This window comes from Hirundo rustica, chromosome 1, assembly GCF_015227805.2.
Source record: "Hirundo rustica isolate bHirRus1 chromosome 1, bHirRus1.pri.v3, whole genome shotgun sequence".
Classification (NCBI taxonomy): Eukaryota; Metazoa; Chordata; class Aves; order Passeriformes; family Hirundinidae; genus Hirundo; species Hirundo rustica.
In genome coordinates, this window is record NC_053450.1 from 148,325,189 (window position 1) to 148,352,549 (window position 27,361).

General features: G+C 40.2%; 1 protein-coding gene across 5 annotated transcripts in view; it reads right to left on the bottom strand.

The window, feature by feature from the left end:
* Window positions 1–519: 519 nt before the first annotated feature.
* Window positions 520–27,361, bottom strand: part of RBM33 (RNA binding motif protein 33) — a 97,077-nt gene continuing 70,235 nt past the window's right edge. For 2 of the 5 annotated variants that reach the window (XM_040059278.1, XM_040059260.1), the window contains exons 16-19: window positions 16,898–17,101; window positions 15,318–15,506; window positions 3,955–4,043; window positions 520–3,773 (exon numbers count right to left, since the gene is read on the bottom strand). In XM_040059278.1, the coding sequence (XP_039915212.1) occupies window positions 3,725–3,773; window positions 3,955–4,043; window positions 15,318–15,506; window positions 16,898–17,101 (531 nt within the window). In that variant the 3' untranslated portion in view covers window positions 520–3,724. Of the gene's footprint in view, window positions 3,774–3,954; window positions 4,044–15,317; window positions 15,507–16,897; window positions 17,102–25,749; window positions 26,285–27,361 lie in introns of those variants that run through there. The other 3 variants (XM_040059267.1, XM_040059288.1, XM_040059298.1) reach the window with 3 other exon arrangements.

Genomic DNA, 27,361 nt, shown 5'->3' on the forward strand with positions numbered 1-27,361 from the left:
GCAGCAAGGACCCTGAGCACCCCCAGCACCACACCACACTGATAACACTGCACCAACCCCGCCCGTGTGTGAAACCAAAACTGTGAAACCAAAACAGCCCCAACTTCGGAGGACAGCATCACACCACAGAGCTCACTTGTACCTGCAAACAGCACAATGGAACAAACCCAGAGAGGCCCCGAGCCTTGGTATGACAGTGCACTGGATTTCCCCTCAGAAGTTAAAGGACAGAGTTGTTTTAGGGTTGTTTTTTAATTAAAAAAAAAAAAAAAAGAAAAGAAAAAAGAAAAAAAAAGTAGAACATTCTACTAAAATACCACAGATCATATGGTTAATTCAATATTTTAGTCAAGGGAAAATATGAATAGTTGTAAAGTGAATTTTCCAGTGGTACAAGATGGAAATGAAATAATTTGGGGAAAAAAAAAAAAAAAAAGCTGGCTTCATATAACCACCTACTGGAGTTACCTATTTAAATAATTATAAAATTATGCTAATAAAAACTGAACAAATAATACACAGATCAGGATATATGTATTGACTTACTAGCATCTTTATAAAAATTTGAAGATATACACAAAAACACATCAACATTTATGGAACCATATCAATTTAAATTTAGGTACGACAACACAAAAAACTAACAAAAAGCTAAGATGTGGTTGACTGTAAGCACTTTCAGTAGCATTTTAATTTTAAAAGGTCAATATTTACATACTACATTAAATGCCTTCTCTTTTTTTTTTTCCATTTTGCATCATACTGTGAATTCACTACAAAGAAAGAACAAGATAATGGTTGCAACAGATCTTCCACGGAAGTTAACTTAAAATGCTCAGATTTAACTCTGTGCTGGAAGAGAACACATCAAGAACACGTCTGTCTAGCTTTAGCTCTACTTCCTTTGGGGTTTTTTGGGAGGAGACAACAACTGGATCTAAATGAGCTGCATCATCCAAACTGATCAATGCCAGGAGATCCGCTTTTGAGTTGAGATTTGAGAAGTAAGAGAACACAAACATTTTAAAAAACGACTCACCTAATTGCTACTTTTGCTACTGAGTTTTTTTGGATATTAGAGAGGTATGATGACAACATAGGGTGCGAGTATGTATGTATGTGTATAATAAAACAAATATAGACATACATACATATGGTATGTTTACATGTAGGAAGGTACCCAGGTACTGCTGAAAGCAGCTGAATTAATCCCCAGCAATCCACCCACACCCTGCCTATGCACAAGCAATAATCTCCTGCAACCGCTGCTAAAGAGGATTCATCTACTCATTAAACAGGCACCGCTCACGTCACTCCTTCATTTAAATAGATATGAGGCCATTTCATGCCTTTATTCCAAAGCCACACATTTGTCTCAAAAAAAAAAATAAAAAATTTAAAAACCCAGCTGAATAAAAATTTTTAAAACTTAAGTTGGCTGAACCTCAGGCTCTTTGGGATGGATTCAAAACCCAAAGCAGGAGCGTTTCTACAAACTTCTTTGACTTTTGAATCAAACCCATATTCTTAGGCTCCAAGAAACCCTCTAACCCCAATAATGTTTGCTTCTGACAGGACAGCTGATCAACTGCAGATGTTCCTACTGCTGAACTCAGCTGCTGGCCTGTCTGGAGTTTGCATCTATCCCAGATTTCCAGACACGCACCACTGTAACTGCACTCCGAGATGTCTCCTTGTCCTGCTCACTGCAGAGAAGCTGCTCCCAAACAGTGGGATGAGCAGCTGTTTGATGCCTTGTTTTAAAGGTAAGCAGTTATTTCTTAAGAATACAAGTGGCATAACCTGAGGAGGCAGCATAGGGGTCCCAGAGCTGATGATGTGAGGAGTTAAAGTCTGGGGCTGATCACTCTGCAGGTCTTTGGGGCTGCTCCCACTGGGCACTTCCTACCTGCAGCTCCTGCTCTGTCCTGGGCTTAGCTCTACCCTAAAGCACTTCAATTACACAGCAATTGTGGCTGTCATTAAACATTATTCAGGAATTATACAGGTGGGTGTAAACCTCGCTTCCATGGAAAGATTTTCATTCTATTACTGTGTCTTGTCACTAAGTTTTAATTGGACTTAAAGAGTATTTCCGAAGCACCATGTAATCCTGTATTATTTCAGTGAACAGAGAGCAGGTCTACCTAGAAGACTTTTGACAGTACTTCTTCCCTCATTACTTTTGGTAACTTTTACTAAATTGAAAATATGGACTAAAAGTGGAAGAAAGCCAATTAGGTATCTGTGCCATTAAATCATTAAAAAAAAAAAAAAAAAGATACTATTAAAAAAAGGTACTATAAATTTACTTAACTCATCCCTTTCAGCTTGGCATGCCTATTTTGGCCCCCATTGGCAGCTCTTTTATTTCATACCCATAGTGTTTTTCTGCAGTCACTCAGGTAACAAACCTACATTTCTCTAAGTCCCCCCCTTCAAAATGTAGGTGGAATGCTTAAGAGTATTCCTAAAATAAAGCATGAAGCAAAACATCGTGGTCTAAAAATTAAGGAAACGTTCATAAAAACTGGAATCCAATATAAAGATGACATTTTAATAAGTTTATTCAGAAGTAACTGAAAAAATTACTCCTTTGGCAACCCCGTCTGGACGGTTCTAACCAAAAGGAAATATTACGAATTTTACTTTGAATAAAATATAACCTCCTTAATGTTTGCATGGCATTTTTGGTAACTGAGATGTTCACCAGGAGATTCACAATGTCCTCATAGTCCTTTATGTATCAGGAACACCACATCCAAACAAGTCCTTTCAGTCACGGGTTTCTTACGGTTCAGCATTAATCACAAAATAAATCTCAAAATAAAAAAAACTGATCAAAATAAAGCACGAGGCAACCATGAAACACTAGCCCAAAAGAACTATCAGGAATGTACCACTCTTCCTGCATAACATTTTTGAAGTGACCCACCAAGTATTTCTTTTTCCTTCCATCTGGCAGAGTTATTTAAAACAACCTAGTTACAACTCGGAGTTTACTACCCCACAATCTGAAGGGCAAAGATCCTAGTTTTTAAAAACCAAGGGAAAATACAGCGATGTTATTCCCCCTAGACAGGGTTTTATGGAATATGTGGAGTTGGAAAGAGAAGATGGAAGTCTATGTTGGAATAGAAAAATGCAAAGACAGACTTATTTACAAAGATCAAAACTCCAATTTTCCAGTGTCACCTCCAAAGCTTCTGAGCAAACCGCTATTCAGCAAAGCAGACCATGTTCAAATCTATGCAAGAATACCTTCTGTGCTCTCAGTATACAATGCAACTAATTTGTTTAGAAAAATGAGTTTTCATTCAAATACCTCGCACTGAAGATAAGAGCAACCATTATCAAATATTCTTTGCTATGGAGAAAGGTTTTTGTATCTTTCGTTGTAACCATTCTTTCTCAAGTCACTGTGGTCACACAGTAGGATCCTGAAGAACAATGTCTACATGCATCAAAAGCGTTTTGAAAAAAGAAAAAAAAAATCTCTAATTCCATGTGGTTACAACAGAATGTGAAGAAACTGAACAGAAATTCCACCTTTGCAGATCCCTCTGGAATTCACCTCTCCTGGAGGTCAGCTTGGTGCTTTCTGTAGTTCAACAGAGCAGTTCCAGACTGAGCTGTCGCGGTTCCCAACCCGATGGATTCTCCACTGGGAGTCTGTAGCTCCACAGGACACTGAGGTGGGTGCAGGGGCTTCCCTCAGCAGACATCACTCCACAATCAGCGCCACGTTGATGTGGGACAGATCTATCATGTGCCTGTTAAAAGTTAAAAGAAAATTAAATGTGGTGCTCAGGCTGATCTGGCATGGAGCTTCTATGAAGGTCACTAATGAACAGATGCTTGATTGGATTCAAGAAACACTGAGCCAGAGGAGACTGATTTTATCTTCTGAAAGGAGGGAAGGAACCTCGGCGGCAGCAGTGCTTAATTATTTACCTGTGGAATTTCTGTTGAAATGCTAAAGCGTGTGCTGGCTCCTTGAATTTTGCTATGGCTTTCCGTTGTTGAGGAAGCATCTGTAAACTCTGCAGAGACAAAAAGCCAAAACCATATTTTTAATATTCACTTCAAGATCCACCTCACAATAGTCCCTTATTTTGCATGAAACCAACTGAAAGTTTGCTGTTATTTCTTTATTCAGAAACATATTTCTGTTCTCTTATTTGTGTCCAATGAAAGAATAGACTGGAAAGAGACTTCTGAGACTGCAGTCAGGGTCCCATAAAAGAACAGACTGTAAAGAGACTTCCGAGATTGCAGTGAGGGTCCCAGCTGATGGTGTTTGAGTTGGTGCATTAAGCAACTGCACCCCCTGGAAAACCCAGGCTATCACTTGTTAAGCAAAGGTGACAACTCTTGAATTCAATCCACGCACATGAGACAAACCCCACAGCCAAACTCCCAGCAAGAAGCATTCAACTGCTCAGAGCTCAACTGCCCACACAAGCAGCTGGAGTCATTTACCTGAGGTATGTAAGGGATCAGGGCTTTCCATGGGTTAAACAGGGCAGAAACAGAAAAAAGTGCTAAGTTCTCTCAACTGCACATCCTCACGCTGTTTTTATAAAACAAGTGGCCAGCTTTTGACAGACACCACCACAAAACCCCACTGAGATGGATCAGGTCACCACAATCCAAGTCCTCCATACGTCACATCTCCCCAGACGAGCCCACCTGATACGTGCCTCCCACACCAGGAGAGCAGCAGCCCACAATGCCTGAACTATGACAAAGCCCCTCCACAGTGCTGAGCTCTCCAAACCTACAGCACACCTCAGCCAGGGCTCTGGAGAACTCATGTCCTGATTCCCTGCTTGCAGCAGGAACTCCAGGTCAGGCTGATCCCAGAGACCTTGGTAAAGAGGCTTTATCACATTTAGGAGAATTAAAGTTTATGCTTTGAGTTAGCCCTTCAGTTATAACAGATTAGTTTTCCAAAAGACACTTGAGAAATTCAAGAAGATGAAGCTTTACACATTAAATAGCTGCACAGCCAACAATCAGTGAGAACAACCAGCAAGTATTCAGCATCACAGAATACTCAGGATGGAAATATGATCCTGAAATCCTGCTGCCTGTGAACACAGGCCAGAGATTTCAGAGTAACGAGGTTAAAACGGATCTGAAGGCTTCAGTCAAAATTTCACAGTTCCACAGTGATTCCAACATCTCACAGAAAGTTCTGGATGTTTAATAGCCTATGCTGGAGCACATTAAAGACAGAATTGTTCTGATTCAGCTTCCAGTTGTTCTTACGGCTTTGGATGGAGAATAAAGAATTATTAACACTCTACTTTTCTCTGAGTTTCTACATAAAGGCAATACAGCTTTATATTGAGATTTAAATATATATATATATATACACACACAGACAAATGCATGTATAGGCACACCTTAAAACTTTTCTAGAATATGACCTCTGGATGGAAAAGTATGAACATAATTCTTTGCTCCCCCATTCTGCCTGGAACACAGCCGCACCCCCCACACTTGGATGATTCCAAGCCCTCTGATGGTCAGTCTTGAGGATTTTAAACTTTACCTTCAAAAAGTTCTGTATCACCATCTAGACTGTGAAAAAAGTACCACACACCTTTAGAGAAAGCGACAATTCCTTGGGAAACAACATACAACCCTACACAATACAGTTTGAGTGTGACATGCTGTGGTATCTCTCAGTGAAAGAATTTTTAATCCCACTAATCTGTTCCCTGTCCATTCAATCTAATGGAGCATTGTAAGCAAGGTATCAAATGCCTTGATGAAATTTGTTATTAAAATTGTCTATCTTTTTTTGAACACATGAAACTCTCCTGGTAAGACATGTATTTAACAAGAGCCATGGCACCTGATAAGTTATATTTCTCTGTGTCTGAGCCTGACAATTCAGCTTTGCCACCTTCTGTAACTTACCTACCTGTGATTTTGAAGCAATTAATTTTGCACCTTCTTGTAACTGACAGGAAACTTTCCTCTCTCCAAGAAAATCACAGATGTTTAGTATTTTCACCATCCTGTGATTTCAAAGTGAAAGCTGAGTAAAAGTTAAAGGATTCAGCAAATCTGATAAGCATCAGCAGGTTAATTTGTATTTTATAGTTTTTGGAAAGCTGCTGTGATGAAAAGGTATAGCTAAGTCACTGCAACTTCTCTGTTTCTGAGCTGGTAGAAATAGGATTTACCATTAAAAAAACCCACCCAGCAGATGATTTTTATTTCTTTTTAAATCAGAATGCTGTGTCAAGAAGACAGTTAAGCACATTTTACCAACAAGAATGCAGTCACACTGCAGAAAGCAGCAGTGAAAGACCTTGAATAAAGCTCAATTCACCTGCAGGTTTATCTGCAGGAATAAGTGACAGAGATGCTGAAGTCTGTGTTCTCCTCCCTTACTGATCTCATTTTTTTTATGATTTATAGAACTAGATCTTAACACACATTTTCTTGACACTGCTTTTCTTGCTGAAAAAGAACCATAAACTAAGTAAGTCCCATCACTGAGGTCTATGCTTTGAAGACTAAAAAATTAAACACAGCCCTTAACTAAGATTTGGAAAGAACAAACTTTAAGAGCTGACAACAAAAGTATCTCTGAATTACAACTAAAACCAACCAAAGAAAAATTCTGCACCTTTCAAAGAAGTCAACACTTTTTAATACGAGAAAAACCTGTTTGAATCACCGAAAGGATGAATATTTCAGTGCACATTTCAACAAGAGGAGCTGTACAAGAAGCCAGGGATGCATCCTTCCAGCTGCATCCTGCATGTCCTGCAGTCAGACTGCTTCCCTCCCTTCCCACATCCACCCTCCAGCTCTTGCTGCCAGCTGATCCTCCCCACAATGTCAGGTCTCACTCAACTACCACAGCACATTCGCCCAGTGCTTTATGCTCCAGACCCTTGTTGTGATCAGCTGAAGAAGAGAAGCTGTGTTTGGTGACTCTTCCCACAAGAACTGAGCTATTAATATTCTTGAGAGGCACAAAAAGCAAAATTTGATTTTGCAGTTTCGATGAGCATGATGATGAATTATTAACAAGTTTCTCAGTAATTAGCATGTTAAAAATTGACTAAAGGAAGACATTCCAGTGTAGAGCAGACTTATTAACGAAATTAGGCAAAGCATCTAAATATTACTATAGATAACTTATTTATAATTTCTTATGAATTAATAAGCTTATTGACTGACTAGTTTGGGTACCGTGTTCTTATACTGTATTATTGCTTTATTTTCTACAGGGAGAAAAAAAAAGGCAATCAAAACACTAAATGCACTTTAATACTCAACTGCTTTGGCAACAAGGCATCAGTTCTTGGGTAAGTTTACTTAAAAGCATCTTTATCAGATTTAATTTCACTGCTCAATACAACTATGGAAATAAAAACCAACCCATCTGATCCTTCACTGAACAGCCTAAACATAACCCATCACTCACCCTGGGATAAGGCAGCACCTTCTCAATTGCTGCAGTTACACATGCCTAGATTTAACACTGAAATTAAGGACTGGGAAACAAAGGATAAGCTAATGCTACACAAACAATACTGCTCCAGTTGGAAACTCTCTGAAAAAAAAGTAATTTAAATGGGTTTATTTCAAGTTCTCAGCCTCTGCTGCATTCAGACTTTGTCAGCAAAAATGATGCACAATCACTTCATGTTTGCTAAGGTATATGAAGTATATACAACTTCTCTGGGTATAGATAAAAAGCAAAACCTTCTGGCTTTATTTTAACAAGAGACAATTACTAAGGTAAGTTACTCTGAAGATGTGACCACAGCCTGAAATGTCACCATCTTTGCTGTGTTTTCAAACAAATCCTCATCTACCATGACTTGTAAGTGTGATCCAGCTAACAAAGATTTATTTATGTTCTGATTTTGGGACCATACCTTCTTACTCACTTAACAACTTCAGCCCTGATTTTTTATGTTTTAAGAACATTCATTAAAAGGCACAAAACACATTTACCATAGGTGCAGGTCCTGAGCTGCTGCTATCCCATCCTGAGCAATCAGGCTGGGCATGGAAGTTAAGAGCTCCACTTCAGCAGAAACCTGAAGTAAAATTACTGTATACTCATTCTATTGGATTATTTCTGTCTTTTTGAATTTGGAGTGATTTGTAGTTTAGAGCTGATGCTACATTTATATGATGTAAACAGCTATCGTCAGAAGAATACATTCCTTGTGCACCCTGTGGTATTTTAGTAGCTCTAAATATTCAAGGCATTATCTCAAAGATTTACTGCACCAGCTTCTGCTTTTGTTGATCACAAACACACAAGCTAGGAAAATACATTAAAAAAAAAATATTTTGCAACTCTTAATCACATTACCTTGCTAGTTTAACTTAATTTTTTTCATCCTTTTTGAATAATTTGGCAGCTGATTTGGGTTTTTTTCAGTGATAACATTCAATAGCCCTTGCCTTTTGAAACCACATTATCTCAGAGGCACAAACACCAGTGCTGATGGGCTGAGCCTAGGCCAGTGGGGTGTCCATGCTGGAGTTGGCTGGCATTGGCTCTATCAGACACAGGGGACCCTTCAGGCAGCTTCTCACAGCAGCCACCCCTGTAGCCCCCCAGTACAAAAACATGGCCATGCAAATCCAATACACATTTCCCAAAAAGAAATTCAGTGTGTTGGTCTTAGACCTGAGGCAGCACCACAAAGCAGCTACGAGCACCACACAGGACAAATGACAGCTGCCCTCTCATTTTCAAAGAGAAATGCTCCTACAGCAATCCTTGGTCTTATGATCCTCACTGTAACGACAAAACACATGGTTCTGTATTTCCCAAAGCATGATACCTCAATTTGGTCTGAGTTTGGTATTATTCTGTGACCTACAGATGTTAAAGGCCAGTGGTGGAGGCAAGGAAGGATGCAGCACTGCCTCTGGAGACCAGCTGGTTCTATCTCTTGACTCCTCACTCTTCCTCCACAGGAGACTTCCCTACTGCCACACTGTGCAACACCAGAATCTCCTATCATGAGCCCCTAAACTGAACTATCACAATCCTCCCAAATGTCACAGCTCTGAGAAAACAACTTCATTCACATGTTCTCTTTAAGTTGACTTAGTCAGATGTTCAGCAGAGGATGAAAACCTCTTCCAGGATCCACTCAGGTGGAAAGGATTGACAATACATACAATAACTTCATGGGATTTCAAATGAGTGGTTACTTTACAGATTTGGCTGTACAGATGTACTGTGAAGCACTCCCTGATAGCAGCCTGAGGTCACAGGCATTCTGAGCATGTTCCTGTTTGACTCTGGAGAACAGAGATTACATTCTGACATATTTCTAGCATTAAAAATAAAAAGCTAGTTTAGAGTGAGGAAGGGTACTTTACATGGAAGGGATTTAGGAAGCACGGAGCTCACACTGATCTTGACTGTGTCCTTTTTCTGCTTAGGAACTGCCACGGCAAATTGCAGATCTTAGGCTGAATGGAAAAATTCAAGAAACTCAGTACTTCATTATCATACTTTTGATTGAGAGTTTGCTTACAAGCTGTTTCAAAACATATTATTTAACTCAACAACTTAAAAAATAATCAGCAGCTCTGGCTTTTTCTGCAACTGAACTATTACCAGTGACTAAAGCATGAATATCATAAAAGCACCATTCCCTCTGAAGGTATTTCCTTATGCCTGAAGATCTACACTGCCCTCAAATTTCTCCTCTGTCCAAGCTCTGTAATTAAACTTGCACTTACTTGTACGATATTGAAATAGCCAGTAGCATCATATCAGCACATTAATCTCTAATAAAGCTTCACTGCAAAATCAAGGGCCTTGAGACAAACAGCAGGACATCCTCAAGTACAAAGCTAGAGACTGCTTGCAGAATGCAAACACCTTTGGCACCAAAACTCTCAGAGGTTACACAGAAAGGAAGAAGTTAAAAGGGAGATAACAGAGCACTGGGAGATGGAAACCAAGCAGGTAGGAATGAGACTGGAGCAAGCACTCATTTCAGCTATAGGAGACATACAGGAAATGAAAGTTTCCTCCTTTACTTAATTTCTCTCACTGAAGTAAATGGACTGCCCAGCAGACCATACATTCAGTACACCAGTGGGTTTGGGATTAGGAATGGCAGTTCACATAAAGCTACTCAAAACCACATCTGTGCAAAAAGTAAGTAAACTTCCCCAACCAACATCATCTCCAGTGTGTGATCCAAGCTGCTCTGCAACAAGTCAAATAGCAGCACAGCAGGCACTTTCTGAACAGAAAGATGAGATTATTTTTTTCTTCCCTCCCATCAATAAATGCAGACACATTTTTATTGTCCTCACAGTCTCCTGACACCTGAAGCACCTTTCCTGGCAGCGACACTTCCCAGCCACCACCAGCAGGCACAGAGGCTGGGACAGAATGTCTTTATTTCACCCTCAGTTGTTGCAATTGATCTCCTCCACCTCCTGTTCCTTCCTTCCTGCTTTTCTGCCACATTTGACTTCCTACTATCTGCCCTTAAAAGTACTCAGCTTTCTTTTTCCATCTGCAAGGTGTGATGAGGGGAAAGGCAGTTCTGTCCCTGAGCTGGGCATCTGTCGCTCACACACAGCTCTGCAGCGAGGCTGAACTGGACAGGCTCATGATGGAGCTGCTCTTCTTTTCCCCCAGCCCCAAGGAAGGAGCAGGAGTGGCCATATCTTCTCCCACAGCTTCTGCAAGAGCTGAAAATGTTTCCACAAGTACAAAGGCCACAGGGGTCCCCACATCAGCCTGAGCACCTTATGGCAGAGGAGAACCCCCCTGCGGACCTGCAAGAGCTCCCATGTTCTGGGGGTGTGCATCCAGGGCATTTCCACCCACGCCTCTGTGAAGTGAAGATAAATCCAGCACTTTGGAGTGCAGAGGCAGGGCAGGGGGTTGGCTGTGGCTGCCTTTACACCAGCTGAGCACTAGGCAGCACTGTCACTCCAAGAAAGCAAAGCCAGGCACAGCAGCACAGGAACTGCTTTCCCTTTCCCAGACCAGAAATGACAGCGTTAGCAGAGTAAAAACCTTATTTGCAGTACACCTACAAAGTACATCTACAATCCCAACATTCTCATCGCCTCTGAGATACAACAGTGTAGCTTTCCTTTCTTCCAAGCATTGGAATTTATGATCTCAAATCTTGATAAATACTGAGATTTTGCACTGATGTATTATGTTTGCAACCACTTGATGTAAGAAAACATGATTAAAGATGATGATGATGGAATACCTCCATAGAACAATTCCCTCAGTACTCAAATCATCTGGAGATCTAGAAAACGGTTCACTCTGCCACTATCCTAAAAAACCTCAGTCCATCTGAGGGTGGCAATAACTAGCTGAACACAACTCTCTTTAGACAGTATAAACATTAAACCTAGATTCAAGAGCACAAAAAACCAAGTGCTGTTTCTCACGACCTTTGCAACTCATTAGTAATCTACTTTATCAAGTGCTTCTGGATGGATGTGCATTGAATGTCACTGCTCCACCACCATCCTCAGGAGGTTTTAGTTTGGTGATGTGCTCAGAAATCTTCTGTACTTTCCAACACCCTGGAATACAGAATTTTATTTATAACATGTAATTACTTTAGAATCAGCAATGAGAGTTTACTGCAGGTACATCATTTGCTTCTGAAAGTTTATCCTTTCCAGAAAGAGTATGATAGCAATACTGTCATACATATATACAACTAATATACACTTATCTTGGAAGGAAGCATTTCTGCTAATTCCATCATGTTTGAGCTGTAAAAGGCAGCTATAACAAAGGGGATGTTCCTGGAGCCCCAAAGATTTTCTTATATTCAATGTCTTGAGAATCTTAATGGTTTGTTTTGTTTGGTTTTTTTTCCTGTGTTAATAACAGAGCACCTTTCGTGAATTAAAGAGTTTTCAGTGATTAGGCAACAGAGGGTATTTCAAAGGCTATCTATGGGAAAAGGTAATTTTCTGCATTTCTAGGGCATGGGAAGGGAAAAATGCCAAATATCCAACTTCAACTCTAAGTTTCCCCCATCCTGTGTAATATGCATGCTGAGTGATTTCCAAACTGTGACTCACAGAACACTCACTGAAAGCTGATGGCAAAGCTTGGAGAACTGAATTCCATGAACTGAGGGAAGTTTTTAACTTCCTTTCCCAAGGTTTGTGCAAGGTACCTGTACCTCGAGAATGATATTGACAAGAAAAAGCTAAAAATAAAAACTCAAGCCTTTTGGACCCAGAAAAGCAAAGTAATCTCTTCCTCCCTGTTCACTCCATGATGATCATAGACTTTTTCCACAACTTAAAACTGTTATGCCAGCAAAGATTCACTTTCTGAGGAAAGACACACAGGATGATCACACTGTAACAAATTCAGGATATTTGGAAACCAGAGCTGGTGCGGGATCAGTTGCTTTACAGATGCCCCAGCGCGGAAGATGATTAAGCAGAGGTCCTCTACCAGGTGGGACAAGTGCTGGTGGCCTATTCTTCTTGTCAAAGAGCAAGGAGATCCTTGGAAGTATTTCTTCCTCCTCTCTGCAAGCTCTGTCTCAGTGCAGCCACTCCCACATTCACATCCTGCCTGCAGCAGAAATTGATCCATGAGACGCTCAGATTTCTGAGTTGTGTTTGCATGCTGCTTTGAAGCAAGGTGCTTGTTTAACATCAGAGGTGTTGGTACATACATTTGTGAACCTTTACCTTTAACCAAGGATTTGGGGGTTGGACATGTGTCATTTAAAGACACTATCCAGACAGGAAGAGAACTCCCTAAGTTTTGATTCAGATTTAAATTTCCTTTACAACTGAAAAAAAAAAAAGAAAAACATGAGTTCAACATACTTATTTCCCCTGGAGACAAACAAAATGAGAAATCTCTATCTCAGAAGAGTTCAGTTCCTTAAGGAAAATCCTGGTGAATACAGTTAACAGCTGAAGACAGGATATTCTACACCTTAAAGACTGAGTCAGATGGAATTGACTCACCTTTCCCTCTTACTATTTCTTCAGCTCCATCAGACACCACCTAAAAACCCGGGCATCTTGCCAAATTTCAAAAAAAGCAGCTAGAATTTCACACCTTGCTATCTTCTCACAAATGCCATCTCCCCAAATCCCTCTTATTTCAGTCCATCAAGCTGCAACAACACTTCACCTTAGAGGACCAGAGCTCTGCACTACCCGAGATCTGTCTGCTCTGGTCCCTCTCACACACAGTCCTCACACAGGAACCCACAAAGCCTGCATGGAAAGAGCCCTCCCAGCCACTACTGGGCTCTCTTCAGCAGCTCACTTCAGCACTCCTCCCTGCAAAATCCTTTACATGAAACACATATTAAAGGAAGAACAAGGAAATAATTGAGTCTTTGCTATCAGAGCCTCCCGACCCTCCCAGCTGCAGGGGATTTAGTACTGCACTGAGCACAATCAACAGTTAAAACATTAATTTACAGCCAGGAGAAAATCCACTCATATACTTTGAGATATTGACCTCTTTGAAAATCTAGCACCACCTCTATAGAGCTAATTGCTGTGAATAGCAACAACGTAGATTTTTAAACATTCTGTTTTCCATTCTTGTCCTCCAAGTCACTTGAAATCATTGCAGGAACACTTCTGTGGTGCCACCTCTCATGGTACCATTGAAAAATGAAATCAAAAAGCCAAGTATTTCAGACGGTGAAACCAGTCTCATAGTCTCATATTCTTCCTACAAAAGTATCGCTTTTTTCCTGCGTATCTCACCATTCATACCTGTGAAAGATCATTTAGTCTCAAACAAGCCAGGAAACTTCTAGCCTTCTACAAGTCAGACTTGAAATTCAAGTGCAGAATTAGCACAAGAGCATTCAGCATCATCAGCTAAATTCAAGCATCTTGTTCAACTACTACTTCTAGATTTCTTGCAAGGTGAAAATGGATGATGATTCAGAAAGTGTAATTTCCAAAGGTATAGTTGATGCTGCTGCAAGAATACAAGTTCTGGAGGACACAGATATGCATTAAATCCCACCAGAAAATTAGTCATTGTTTTTTCTCCTGTAAGTACATCCTTCTAAATTGGCCTGTGACATTGAATTGAGCGACCAGGGTTTGGAGTCTGCTATGAAACAGCAAGTACCGAATAAATTTTTTAGCACATTCTCAATAACTTCTCTCAATTGTGAGATTTCCTTGCAGAGTTTCTATTAATTTCCTTCTAATATTCTCATGCAAGATTTAGCAAGTAAACACTGAATAAATGTGCTTTGGAACTGTATGAATAATTTCCTAGAGTACTACAGAACATGAAGGCACAAAGTATTTTGAGAGGGTAGTTTTGCTTTCCCAAACAAATTAAACCTCTCTGAATTGATGACGTAAATAATTCAGCATTATTCCATTTACTAAATTAGGAACAAGTGAGGCAGAATGTTCATCTTTAGGAGAGCTGTGTATTTTGCAACAGAGAGATGATCCCAGTAATAAAGAAGTCTCACAGAACACCTCCAATTCATGCATTGCGTTTGTCTGAAAATGTTCCTGTCAAAAGGAAAAAAAATTCTCACCTTTATTTTTCATTATTCATTGACTGATACTTTTAAATGCAGTAACAATAAGTCAGACAGGACCTCCTAAGCCTTTCACTGCTTTGAAAACCTCCTGCTTTCCTCAAGTCATTTAACTGACACATCAGTTCCAGGAGGCAGTTTGTGAACAGAAGCTGCACAGCAGATACCCCAGTGTGTGCATGTCATAACCTTGCTCACAGGCCCCTACTGAAGAGAACCTTCCAAAAAATTAAAGATCAATAAAATCCTCCAAAGAAGACTCTGCTTTCATCTGAAAAAGTAGAGGATGCTACACAGTAAAAAATGTCCACCGGGTCATTAAGTACTTGTATCCCAGGACTGCAGGGACAGGAAAAGGTAAATGTCAAAAAGGAGAGTAGGTGCAAGTCAACAATAAACAAGGACAGCACCCAAAATACATCTGCTTTGATACAACCACCTGGCTTTAACAACCTAACAGGATGGACAGCCTTGTATGGCCTAAGAAAATAACAAGAGATAGCACTGGAACTCCAAAATGAAGGAGAATTTTGCAGCAGGAATGTGATGGTTAGCAAAATCCTACCTTGCCTCCTGCGCTGCAATATCATCACGTGCTTGTCTTTGCTACCAGGTGTAGCCTGCGTGGGTGGGGGTGCCTTCAACATAAATCACCACTAAACACGCATTGTATTTAGCGTCAGGGAATTAATTGAGCTTTCCGGAATGAAAGCCTTTTGGCACAAAAATGATAAACCAAGGTTGACCTACCTGAATGGGTCCCACTGACATCAGCAGGTTTTTCAGTTGGACATCAGTAGTTGATGAAGAAAGCCCTTCAACTGACACAATACAGGGCTGAGGTTTGCACTCCACCACTCGCAGGTTCTGTTTATTTGGCATCAAGCGTCCTCGGCCCATCTGGCCTGCTACTCCTCTGCCTCTGCCGTGCATAATGACCTGCCAACAACAAAAGTAACAGTATTTTGATTTACTTACCCACTGACTCTGCTTGCTGCACTTGACAGAGGATAGAAAAGTTGGCTATTTACTTGAAGACTTGATTAAAGTACGCATTGATTTAAAACAGCTTGTTGCTGTTTGCCAATTTGAAAGGCCACTTATTAACATTCATCTACTGCTTATACAAATTTCTTTTAGCAGGGTAACAAGTTATATATTGAGTTATATGTACTGCACTCATCCTAGAAGCCTCAGCTCTAGCACAGATTGATCAATCAAGCAGTGGAAGATACCAGACAAAAATACATAACCTAGTTTTCAACACTGATCACATCAGCAGCATGTGCTCAGCTCCCACATTTGGAGTCTGGACAAAAAAAACCCCAAAGGTGATCCCTCTCCTTTTTCTATTCTTAACCCATAGTTAAATTTAATGTACTCACAAGATCAGCAAAGTGCTCCAAGCACCTTCAATCTCTACTGCTACCAACTCTTGGTCTGTTACCAGAACGGAGTTTTATTCACCTAAGGCTAAATAAAATAACTTTTTTCAAAGTTCCTCTCTCCTGTACTCTGGAGTGGGAAATTCATGGATTTAATTCTTGCAAATTAAATATTGAACAGTCAGAGAGTGGAAAATAACAATAAAACAGAGTAACAAACATTAAACAGAGTTAACACTTAACACTGAGTCAACATTCAACAGTTTCCTGATTCCTACTTGGAAAGCCTATGATGGATAATAACTTTTCATACCCTTCAACATCAGCAACAAAACTTTGTCCTTATATGAAGCAGGAAGATTACGGCCAATAGTTCAAAACCAAGAACTAACTTAAAAGCCCAAATGCCAGCTACTTTCAAGGAGTGTGCCAGCCTGCAAATGCAGAGAAGGCACACGCCACTGCCACCCTGACCCTTCCCTGCCTCCTACCAGTGCACGGTCAGTGCAAAAATCAAGTTACAAGATCACCAACTGTTTTGAGTGATACCAACTTTGGGGATCCAGCAAAGAGTTACTGGGTGTTCCTACACATGCAGGAAACAGCCAAAATAAAATCTCAACCCTCAACTTCAAAAAACCACTTGGTTTTAAAGCTTGAAAGCATGTCGGTTACCATCTCCTCCAGTAGCTGTCTCGGGACACACGCACTTCCCCAGGGAGTGCTGAGCTGGCCAGAACGTCAGCAGATGAAGCAACCTGCAGGCATTGCCAGTCTGTGCTGGGTACAAACAAGCCTCTCTAGATTAAAAGCTGTATATGCAATTATGCATCTCCTGGGTCATGCAGCCCTGCGCTAGCAATTGACAAACAGAATGCTGGTTATTAATAGAGCAACACAGCTAGACAGTGAAACTTCTAGCAGCAATATGCATCTAAAAATCACCTTTTTAGGCTGATGGATTCCCTGGATGTTTTTGACTCCTTGAGGAGCTGGTGAATGGATCTGTGCCTGCTGCTGCTGTTGGTGCTGCTGCATTCCCTTTGTCAATGTGACCTTCCGCACTGGCTGCTGTTTCGGCTCCGGGGGTTGTTGAGGTCGCTGGAGTTGGCCCTCAGGGTGAAAAAAGCCAGCATCCTCTCCCCCCTGCTGAAATCAACAACACAACAGCGGCTCAGTGTCCAGACACTGCACATCCTTGCCCTGAGCAGACTCCTGCCACATTCCAGCTCACTCACAGAGTGTCCAGGGCTTTGCCTGCTAAAGCAAACTGGTGGCAGTGTCAGGGGCATGCAAAGGCTCAGCCTGGAAATTGCACTTCAGCCTAAAATAAATCCCTGCTATCTGAAGAACAGTTTACTTTGCTCAGGCTTTATTATAATTACAATGGTCAACAGTGTATTTTCATATACAAAGCAACAAGATGTTTTCACTTCTCTTTCCAAATCATTCTTCCTTCCAGGTTACATGTGAACTATGGTGTGCGTTATATTTTTATTACTTTTCCTTCTTTTTTTAGTATAAAGAGAGACACACACATTGCAGAAAGAGGAGAAAAGAACTGCGGAGGCTGGAAGAATTAGGCAAATGCTCTCTTCATCTTTAAAACTTCAACCTCCCTTTAGTTAAAAACTGGTATTTATTTTGAAGTGCATACTCATTTTGCCAACTTCTATACCAGCAGCGTTTTAAGCAGTCCCCTTCCTCGGACACAGTCTGTACTTGGAAGAGTTTCTCAAGGTGTTTTTTTGTTTGCCTTACAAAGCTCTCATCAAATATATTTGTAATCATAAACACAGTGAAACACCATCTCAGTGTCTCTCTCATCCAAGATAACTCTGGCCATTACATCTCTTGGTGCAATCAAGCACAGTAAAACCATGAGCTTAAAGCACTGAGAGAGAAATTATTCCCTTGCACTGCCTTTACCCAAAACGTTTGGGTTTTTTCCTACAAACAGGTGATTCTTGAATTTCTATCTGCCTGGCCAGATTGGATCAAACACTGAAAATTCCATGGAGCAAGAACCAGCAGTCTGACAAAAGACCAGGTGCTTTTGCATCTATGACATGGATCATATTCTTGCATGGGTTCAACAGCAGAATCTACACCTTGACAGGACTTCAGCTTTAGACCTCAAATACTAATGAACATTTTACACTCCCTAACCAACCTCAGCTAACCCCACAAAAGCTCTCAAACAGAAGGCATGTTGAAGGGGAAAAAGTAAAATATTACAAAAGCACCTTCATTTACACAGGGTTCTGTTTTCCCCTTCCCTTAAATATTCACAAGCCAAAACTCTTTTTGCATCTGTAACACATCACAAACCAGAGGGTTTCATGTTAACTGGCACATTTCTTGTGGATAAGGAGACAAAACACAAGGGTGCAGAAGGAACAGACTTATGGTCTAATAGCAAGATTATTTTCATTAAGAATACAAATCATTACCTCTCTACATTAAAGAAAAGCAAAAGAAACACCTAGTGAGGGACTGGTTACTAAGGCTCAGCTAAGATTTGATAAGAAATAGTCTGTGGTATGTAGGCCAGTCTCATTTTTGCAAGTTCTGTAGTTCACAATTTACACCTCTAAATCAAGGACTCTGCATTATAAAGTATATGCAGGCTACAACTTCTCAAGAACTCAAGCACTTAAATCCCAGACAAATGAGCTTCAAATTTCTTTGCACTAAACTCAAAAGCACAATCTGTCACAGGGAAAATCCTAAAGCTCATCATGGCATTTGTCCACAGTGTCCAAAAGGAGAAAGCAACAGAAACCTGCATCTGTCTTTTTCCACCTCTAATCACAAACAGGTTTTTTTCTTTACTGAACTGAATGGCACCAAGTCTTCACGGAAAGTTTCGTATACAAAGCTTTGAGAGGAGCGATCAGTGAAAAAATTATAAAGCTTTCCCTTCAGTTTCTCTTCAATTTGTATTCAAAAATACAAAAGCAGGAGCACTCCTGAAAAACCCAAACTTATGCACAAAACCTTACCAGCATTAAATCCTCCTCATTTTAGCATTAGTTCTGGTATCAGCATCACCATAAGCTCTATGCCTTGATCAGATAACTTCTTTTATTCAACCCTACAGCAGCTGGAAGATGATGAAACTAAAAGGAACAATACAATTCTAGGAGGAATTTAAATGCAATAACTGGGAATTAAAATCTAATCTCTGCTAAATGCCTGCTGTGAGAACCATAAATATTTGCAACCATTTCTTTCCAAACCAAAAAATTAGCCCAGCACATTAGAAGAGCATCTGAGAGCAAAGCCCTCAGGTACAAAACACATCCAACATGCTCATTACTGAAACTTCAAAAGCAAACAATCATTTCACATAAAAGTCCAGGATGGCCAACAACCACCCAAATATTTAACTACCAAGCTCAATTATCACCAAATAAAACTGTATAAACTCAACACAGAACTGTAACAGAGTCAAAGACATTAGCACACAACACTAGGCTGCACTGATGAAAAATCTGATGGGGTTTGTTCCCTGCTGGGGTCTCAAATGCCACCACTGATCTTTGCTGTTACCATGATGCTTCTGCAAGAGTCTAAAAAGGTGGAAAGCTCTGGACTTTTTAAAGAATTGATCCATTTCAGAAATAAGAAAACCAACAGAAAACAATACAGAAAGAGGATGGAACAAGCTTTGCTTGTTCCTGCAAAAAGAAGGAAAGCAAAGGCAACTGGATCAACCCTTTTGTTTTAAATTACTGCTCTGAACATTTGCTGGTTTTGAGACCACTCGAAGAGGGAAAGCAGAGACAAAAGTGCAGCACTGCTTCTCAAGGGAGGTCTGTGAGTCAGTGACATGGTGCTCCAGGCCTAAGAGAGCTGAGCAAGTCAGCAAGACATTAGTTCCTGTCCCAGGCTGCCTGGCTTCAGCTGAAGATAAAACCTGGTGGTCTTCTTGAGAAATAAAAACCAAACATAACTGCTAAGTGACACATGCCAACAAGCAAAATGACACAGAAGATGCATTTTAGCAGCAATTTCTTTTAGCAGCAATTTCTTTTTCACTGGTTAAAGACACAACAGTGCAAGGACAAACACTGTCCAAGCCAAAACGAACAATGAAGTACCATGTAGAGGCAAATATTCTCACCACCACCATAATTCTTTAAACTTGTATGCAAGACAACAACAAGTGGCTTTTCCAGGTACAACAATGAAGAACCAAGTCAAGCAAAACACCTGAGAAGAGCTTTTTAACTTCTGCACTTAAAGGTACAGAACCTCAGAACATTACTGACAGGTCACATGCTCACAGGAGAACACTGACATTTTGGAGGAAAGGACACAGTTGTTAAGGTGACTGTACATATGCTGACTCCTGATGCTCCCTCAGGAGCTGTACAATGAAAAGCACCAAAACACACAGCAAATTACAGGCAAGCAGGTGAGTCTGCTGAAACTGTACTGCAGGAGCTACCCCAAACGACATCTAAATCACAAAAGCTAAATTGCTAACATCTCCTCTTCTTAAAACATCTCAGGTCCGGCTCGGGTTAAATGAAGTTTTGATTTACCTAAAGACAATTTCTGTATTGCTATTTTTCACCAGCTTACATCACTGCCCTCCCCAGATTTAAACACGCAGCAACAGAGGGAAGTATTAAAATTTTGACATCTCAAGTCAAAATATGTTTTCTTTCCTAGAGTATTTTACAATGTACAGGGCTGCACTAGATTTTTCAGAAATGCATCTATTCATCATCATGGCCCGTCTCACATAATTTGATGTACAAAATGCTGACCCTGGGTAGAACGCCTCAGTCAACCACAGAGACCTGGGACTGACTGATACAAGCTCTGATTTTATACTTCAAATTCCCTCTAAAGTTCTGTGCAGATAATTATTTTCTATTTTTTGTCTGCAAATCAATGATGGAAGAATGTTTTCCTCTTATTGTCTAATCCCTAATTTCTAGATTATAAATCATCATGAGTTTTGAGCTCCACATTTCCAAGTTTTACAAAGGGTCTGCCTTCCTAAGATCTGGCCAGGAAAGAGTTCTCTTAAAAGAAACTTTCCTATTATTCAATTAAAGCTGGACTAATGAAACTGCCTTTTTTTAAGTTGCAGGAGTCCCGTTCAGGGGTAAATATAAAGCACTGAAAGATTGTGAGCAGTGCCAAAGCAAGTTAATTTCAAATACTGTGTCTATATAAACAAAGCTCAGAAGATTGAGGTAAAAGGATTTGATTTACATGGTGAATGTTTTTCAAACCTCTGCTCTGGAAGAATCTGCAGTTTGACCTGAAACTAGACTAACAAAAAGAACTGATGCCATTCAATGGCCATGACTATTAGAACCAATTCACTGATAACTATCAAGGCTGGTTTTTATCAGCCTCTCACTATACAGATCTATATATAGTCAGTGTTATGTTTTGAGCAACATAGAAAGAAATCTGTCAAATATGAGATCACAAATTCTAAAAGCAGAATTTCATGAAGGTCTGAATTTGGCAAGCTGGAGCCCTCTGTCATAATCATTATGACAGTTTTATGATGAAGATGAAGTTTATTTGCCACCAACATTAGCAGGACAAATTTATTTATAACAAATGCTTTAAAATGTACTGATAAAAATGCCTATTGATACTGTCAGAGCTGCTTGCAGTTTGACAGATCAAATCTTATTTTCATTCTTAAACCCCATGAAGGAATGGTATCACCAACTTGCATTCTGTAGTGAGCAAATTGATTAATCCCCCTCTATAGAAATCTCAACTCTTGATTACACCTATCAGACGTTAAGCAGCATTATTCTAGAGTGACAACACTTGACAAATTCCCAAACCATTTTTCTCAGCCTTTGTGGCCCTGCTAGCTTGTATTAACCCTGATGAAAAATTAATTTTCCTTATCTTCTGCTAAACCCCAAAATCCAAATCCGCCAAACTGGCAACTCTTTCTGTAAAGGTATTATGAAAACCTCTAAAAGATTAATTGCATGTCTTCAGGTGACATTAAATTAATTTCTGTACTCGTGACAGACATTTGATACTCCGTACTGAGAGGACAGATAACATTGTCAGGATACACAGAAGGACAGTGGTGCAGTGTCCCAGGGCAGCCTCTTATGAATTCTCCTTTCGATAAGGCCATACTTCACTGTCATTGGCACTGTTAGTGATCATGCAGCCCACAGACCTCACTGCACAGGTTTCTATTAACCACCACAATGCTGTCTCTATCCATGTAATCTTTGTAAAGCTAATTCAAAAATCGTCCAATGGCAAAGGGATGCACATGCTGGATAAGGCACTTAAAGGGAATAAATAAACTCGGGTTGATTTGTGTAAAAATAACGCAGGGAAGCAAAACGTTGTCAGCTTTTCTGAGATGCATTACAACTCAAATTCTCTGTAGCACGATGAAGACTTAAATCTTCTAGGGAAATCTCAGTCCAAAATTGTACTGTGATTGATTTCTTGTAAGAAAGGAGAAACCCCTCATCTGTTACCAGTTTAAGTCAGTATTTCTAGAAATTAGTACCTTTAAAGTATCACTATTAAATTCATCTTTACTTTCTGGACAAGAGAAATGACTATTCATTCATGAGCTATTTAGGTTTTCATAAGTAAACCTGTATTTTACTGATACTGCAGCTGACTGTAGTAAAACGTACCGACATCCACAAAGACAGCTGTGATCCCACCTAACAAAGAGAAAGAAATGTAAAGCAACAACCACATAGAACAGCAGTGACTTTCATCAAATATACACAAGTGCTTTTTGAGTACAATTATCAGGAACATGTATTAAAAAGCAAACCCCTAATAATGAGCTATTTCTCTCTGACTGGCGCTCCAAATGCTTTAGCACTTTGATACAGCTGGCTGACAGACTGGGGACCTGGGAATAGGAAGCCTAATCACTTGCCAAATATCCCACAACCGAGTGACATGACCAAGCACTGTTTCTGAACAGTTGACGATCTGTTTTCAATCTGTCAAATGCCAATGAGAAACACCTGGAGACCTTTTTTTTTTTTTTTTTTCCCCTCTTTTTTTTTTTTTTTCTCTTTCCTTCCCCCCAGGCCTTCTAGGACCTTTAAAAGGTTGGGGGTTTTTTTGGGTTTTTTTTTAAAGAATAGCAGTAGCTAAGAAAACTGCTCTCCCACCAGGCTAGAAAATGCCACTCCATCAATAGACAACTCATCATTAACAATTGGTTTAAGACATATTAATGGGCTAGTTCTGAGTCAAAGTACACACAGCAATAAGCTACATCAGGCTACAAAAGTGATGAAAGAGCCAAGTCATTCCCAGTTCACACCAGAGAAAAGACACTGCTGCTGCTGGAATTTAGGGGTTATTTTCCCCGGCCTAAAATTTTTGTATAAACCAAACTTAATCCAAGCAAGAGCACCCAGACTAAGCAACAATGAAATGCAGAAACAATTCCATTCCTGTGATAAAGACACTGCTACACTGCTTCAGTGAGCTATGATACGATGAGTATCTTCTGTGCCTAATGGTATATGAAAAGTCAGAACAGAAAGAAGAAAATGTGCTGCAGAAAAAGCAGCTAATGCCATTTAATCCCATGTACTAACACAATTCTTAACTGAAGTATCTCCTCATCCACCCGAAAGGAGAACTAAGGCATGGAGAAGGACTGGCCAAAGAGAGTCCCAGCCACATCCATGGTGCATGAAGTTTCAGTGGGAGTGACAAAAGCACAGCTTGAACCACGTTGAATCGGTGTTGAATCACAACTACATGGTTTTTAGTTAAACCACCCACCTGCTCATTATGAAAAAAAATAATAAAAACTGTATGTCAAACCTACAGCAAAATCAAGGTTCTGGAATGGACACGTCTAATACTCTCAGAAATACCTTCATTTTTATGTGTCGCCTGCAAGATACATAACACAGATGAACAACGTGTTCTGTTTTCAGCTGCCAGTCTGAGAGGTTTTTGTACAGGGAATTTTAGCAAAGACTGGACATGCAGAGAAAGACCAAGAGAAAAAGCTCCTGTTGAGAAATAGCAATATAAAACTTGTGATGGCCCAAAGCTCCTGGAGGAGCATTTCCCAGCTGGACACCACCTATGGCATAGAAAGACAGCACTGGGTATCAGAAACCTGCACAACTAGAAATGCCCTTCTTGTGCTGTGTCTGGACTTTCTAGTTCATGCTCCTTGAAGCTTCAAACTACTGGCAAGTCAAATCCCTCGTGCCCTGCCTGAAGCTCCTGGTAAGTCTTAATAAAGACAACCCCCCACTCCCTCCCACCCCAAACACTCCCAACTCCAGAGCCAAACCTCTGCACTAAAGGCCCATTCCAAGTGGGCCAGCTTTTCAACAGAGGGATGTGGCTTCTCAAAATATTAAACTGTACAACCCTGCAAGCTTGCCTCCCAAGTTAAGAGACTGCATTTTCATATGAAATCTGACTCTTTCTCTTTGTAAAGCACTTTAGTGGTGTCACAGCTGTCTTTATTAGGAAGCTGGGCTCCAAGATACTCTAACACCAACATCCTACAGACACCAATTCTGCACTGTAACATTCATGATGGCAGAGAAACTCTCCTTTGAGACTTAACAAGAGTGACAAGCAACAAACGCTCTGCTTTCTGGGTGTTGAGGAGCAAGCTGCACTCTTCTTCAACATACAATTTAGAAGTCTCCTGAGGAAAAGGAGAAACCTGTTCTTCAGTCTACAACAGAAAATACTTTACTGCACTTTAGCTCCAAGTTATCCATAGCAAAGTCAGATTCAATTTAGGTAAATATCTCTTCACCCTTTAACCCATTTTATGAGAAGCCCATAAAATGTATTACCTGTGTCTGGTTGGGCTGTCAACTTAATTCTCAATTGCTAAGTCTGCCCACACATGCCCTTTTATTTCTTTTTCCCAGTAATCAAATATGCCCTTAGAGTACAGCACAGCCCACCTCCTGACCCAATCCATGAATTAGTCTGTCTCTACAGGGACCATCCTCACTGGAGGTCTGGGAAGACAAAGTTTATTACTCATTTTCAAATGTTCCTACCACAGGCAGGGACACCTTCCACGATCCCAGGCTGCTCAAAATCCCATCCAATCTGGCCTTCAACACTTCCAGGATGGGGCATCCACAGCTTCTCTGAGCATCCCGTTCCAGTTCCTCACTACGCTAACAAGAAAAAATTTCTTCCAATATATCCAATATAAATCTACAGTGTGAAGCCATTCCCCTTGTCCAATCACTCCATGCCCATGTAAAAAGTCCCCTCTTCAGCTCTCTTGCAGCCCCTTTAGAAAGGTTCTATAAGGTCTCCTTGGAGCCTTCTCTTCTCCAGGCAGAACAGCCCCAACTTTCTCAGCCTGTCTTCAAAGGTGAGGTGCTCCAGTCCCCTTACCAACTTTGCGGCCTCCTCGGGACACATTTCAACAGTTTCTTACAATTAAGAAATTAAGGTCCATTTGTGAAGTATTTCCAGTGCGAAATCTTGCAGGTTATGGCAGGCAGAGTCCTTCTTCAACAGCATTTACTCGAATGCTGCTTCAGAGGTCTTGCCCACTATGGCTCCTGCAGCTCCCTCAGCCCACTCCTAGGTGGGCACTATCCAGGCTTCCTTCAAACAGCGGGATACAAATAAACACCAAAGCCATCCTCCCATCTCTGAAAAAGTTACAGGACTAAACAGGGCAAGAGTTCCTTTGTCAAGGGTTGGGGAAAGAGCTCCCTCATGAACTTCCCACACAAACGGCACAATACTTAGTGTTTGCAATTCCTGACATATTTAGATGAAAGGCGCTAAAGAGCTTTCAAGTCAAATATTTTTAATTAAACTTGAACATATACATGCAAGTAGAAACAAGTACAAACATTAAGCGAAGTTGGTTGATAAGATTACATTATCAAACAAGAATCATCTCAATCAGTATCTTTTTTTCCACATTTAGAGCTCCATATTCATCTCACGCTTCCCAGTTACTTGAAATATGAATGAAGTTGTCCATCTTCCATTTCCATCTTGTTTTTGCAATCCAAGGACATTTTTCTGTGACAGGTTTTTCCAACATAAGAACTTGCCAGCTCTTTTTTCAAACTTTTCATATGAAGCATTTCAGGTTCTCAGGAATTAGGATCACTCACTAAGATACTGCTTGTCATGCAACAGGGAACACCAAGATTTTTACGTATTTTTACCTACACATGTATTTATGAAAAAAACCTCATCGTGCAGCCTTCCACAGAGACAAAGATTGGTGTGTTCTTGGTGCAGCATTAAGAACCAGCATTTTCAGGCCTTTGGGACAGACACACAGCTCTCTGAGCATGGCAGGACACTTTCTGGCTAAGAGAGAAATCATCCAACAACAACATAAGATGACGATACAGCGATTTTAAGATATTGTAAATTACCACAGAACCTCCACCCAAATACAAAACATTTTTAGCACGTATTTCGTATGACCTTAAGATGTCTAAGGTTATATCTGGTACAAACCTGTTCTTCCAGGACTAAAACAACTCTGAATATATTGACTTAAGGAATTCAATTGCATTTGGTATTAGAATTCTTAACAGACAGATTGATGACAGAGAGCCCAAAGAGCACCACAAACAGCCAAGGTGTTAGGAAACATGACTCATCAAGAGAGAATGAAAGATATTAGAGCTCAGAAACAGTTAAGATATCTTTAAAAAGAGAGACAGGCACAAAGAGAAATTCTTCCCCATATCTCTTCAAGTATAATACAAATAGTCAGAAATTCAAAGTCACAGCAAGAAAACGTGATTTGATCACTAAGAAAATCCTAAATATACACACTTGATACTGGAATAGATGACCTGGGAAATCTGCAATAATGAGATCTCAGAAAAAGGTTGGATATATGTGTCAGGAATATTAGAGTTCAACCCCACCCTTCAAGATAAATTAGTTCAACAGTCTTTTCACCCTTATTTTCTATCATTTTATGGTCACATTTTGAAGTGATTTATTAGCGTGCTTCTTTCCTACACTCTCATTGACTTTATACTTAAAAGTAACTTTAGGATTGACTTCAGGCTCCTCAGCAAGCCCCAGACGCTTTATTAGTAAAATTTACAAATATGAATACTCAGTGAATACACTGAGCTCTTGTATCTCAAAAGGACAGCTCTGAGGAAATGCCACAAAAACAAAGCATACTGGGTCCATCAAAAGATACCTGGTTCTCCTTGGAAAAAATACAACCAAAAACAAAGCAACAACACGCACCCCCCGCCCCCCTTCCCAAAAACCAATCCCCTTTCCCCAAAAACATCCAATCCAAAACCAAACCAGCAACAAAAAAATCAAAAGTCCATGTGCTAAACACTGTCTGTTTTTCCAGGAACATCACATTTAAAGGAGTAATTAAAATGGAAAACTATTCACTTTACTGCC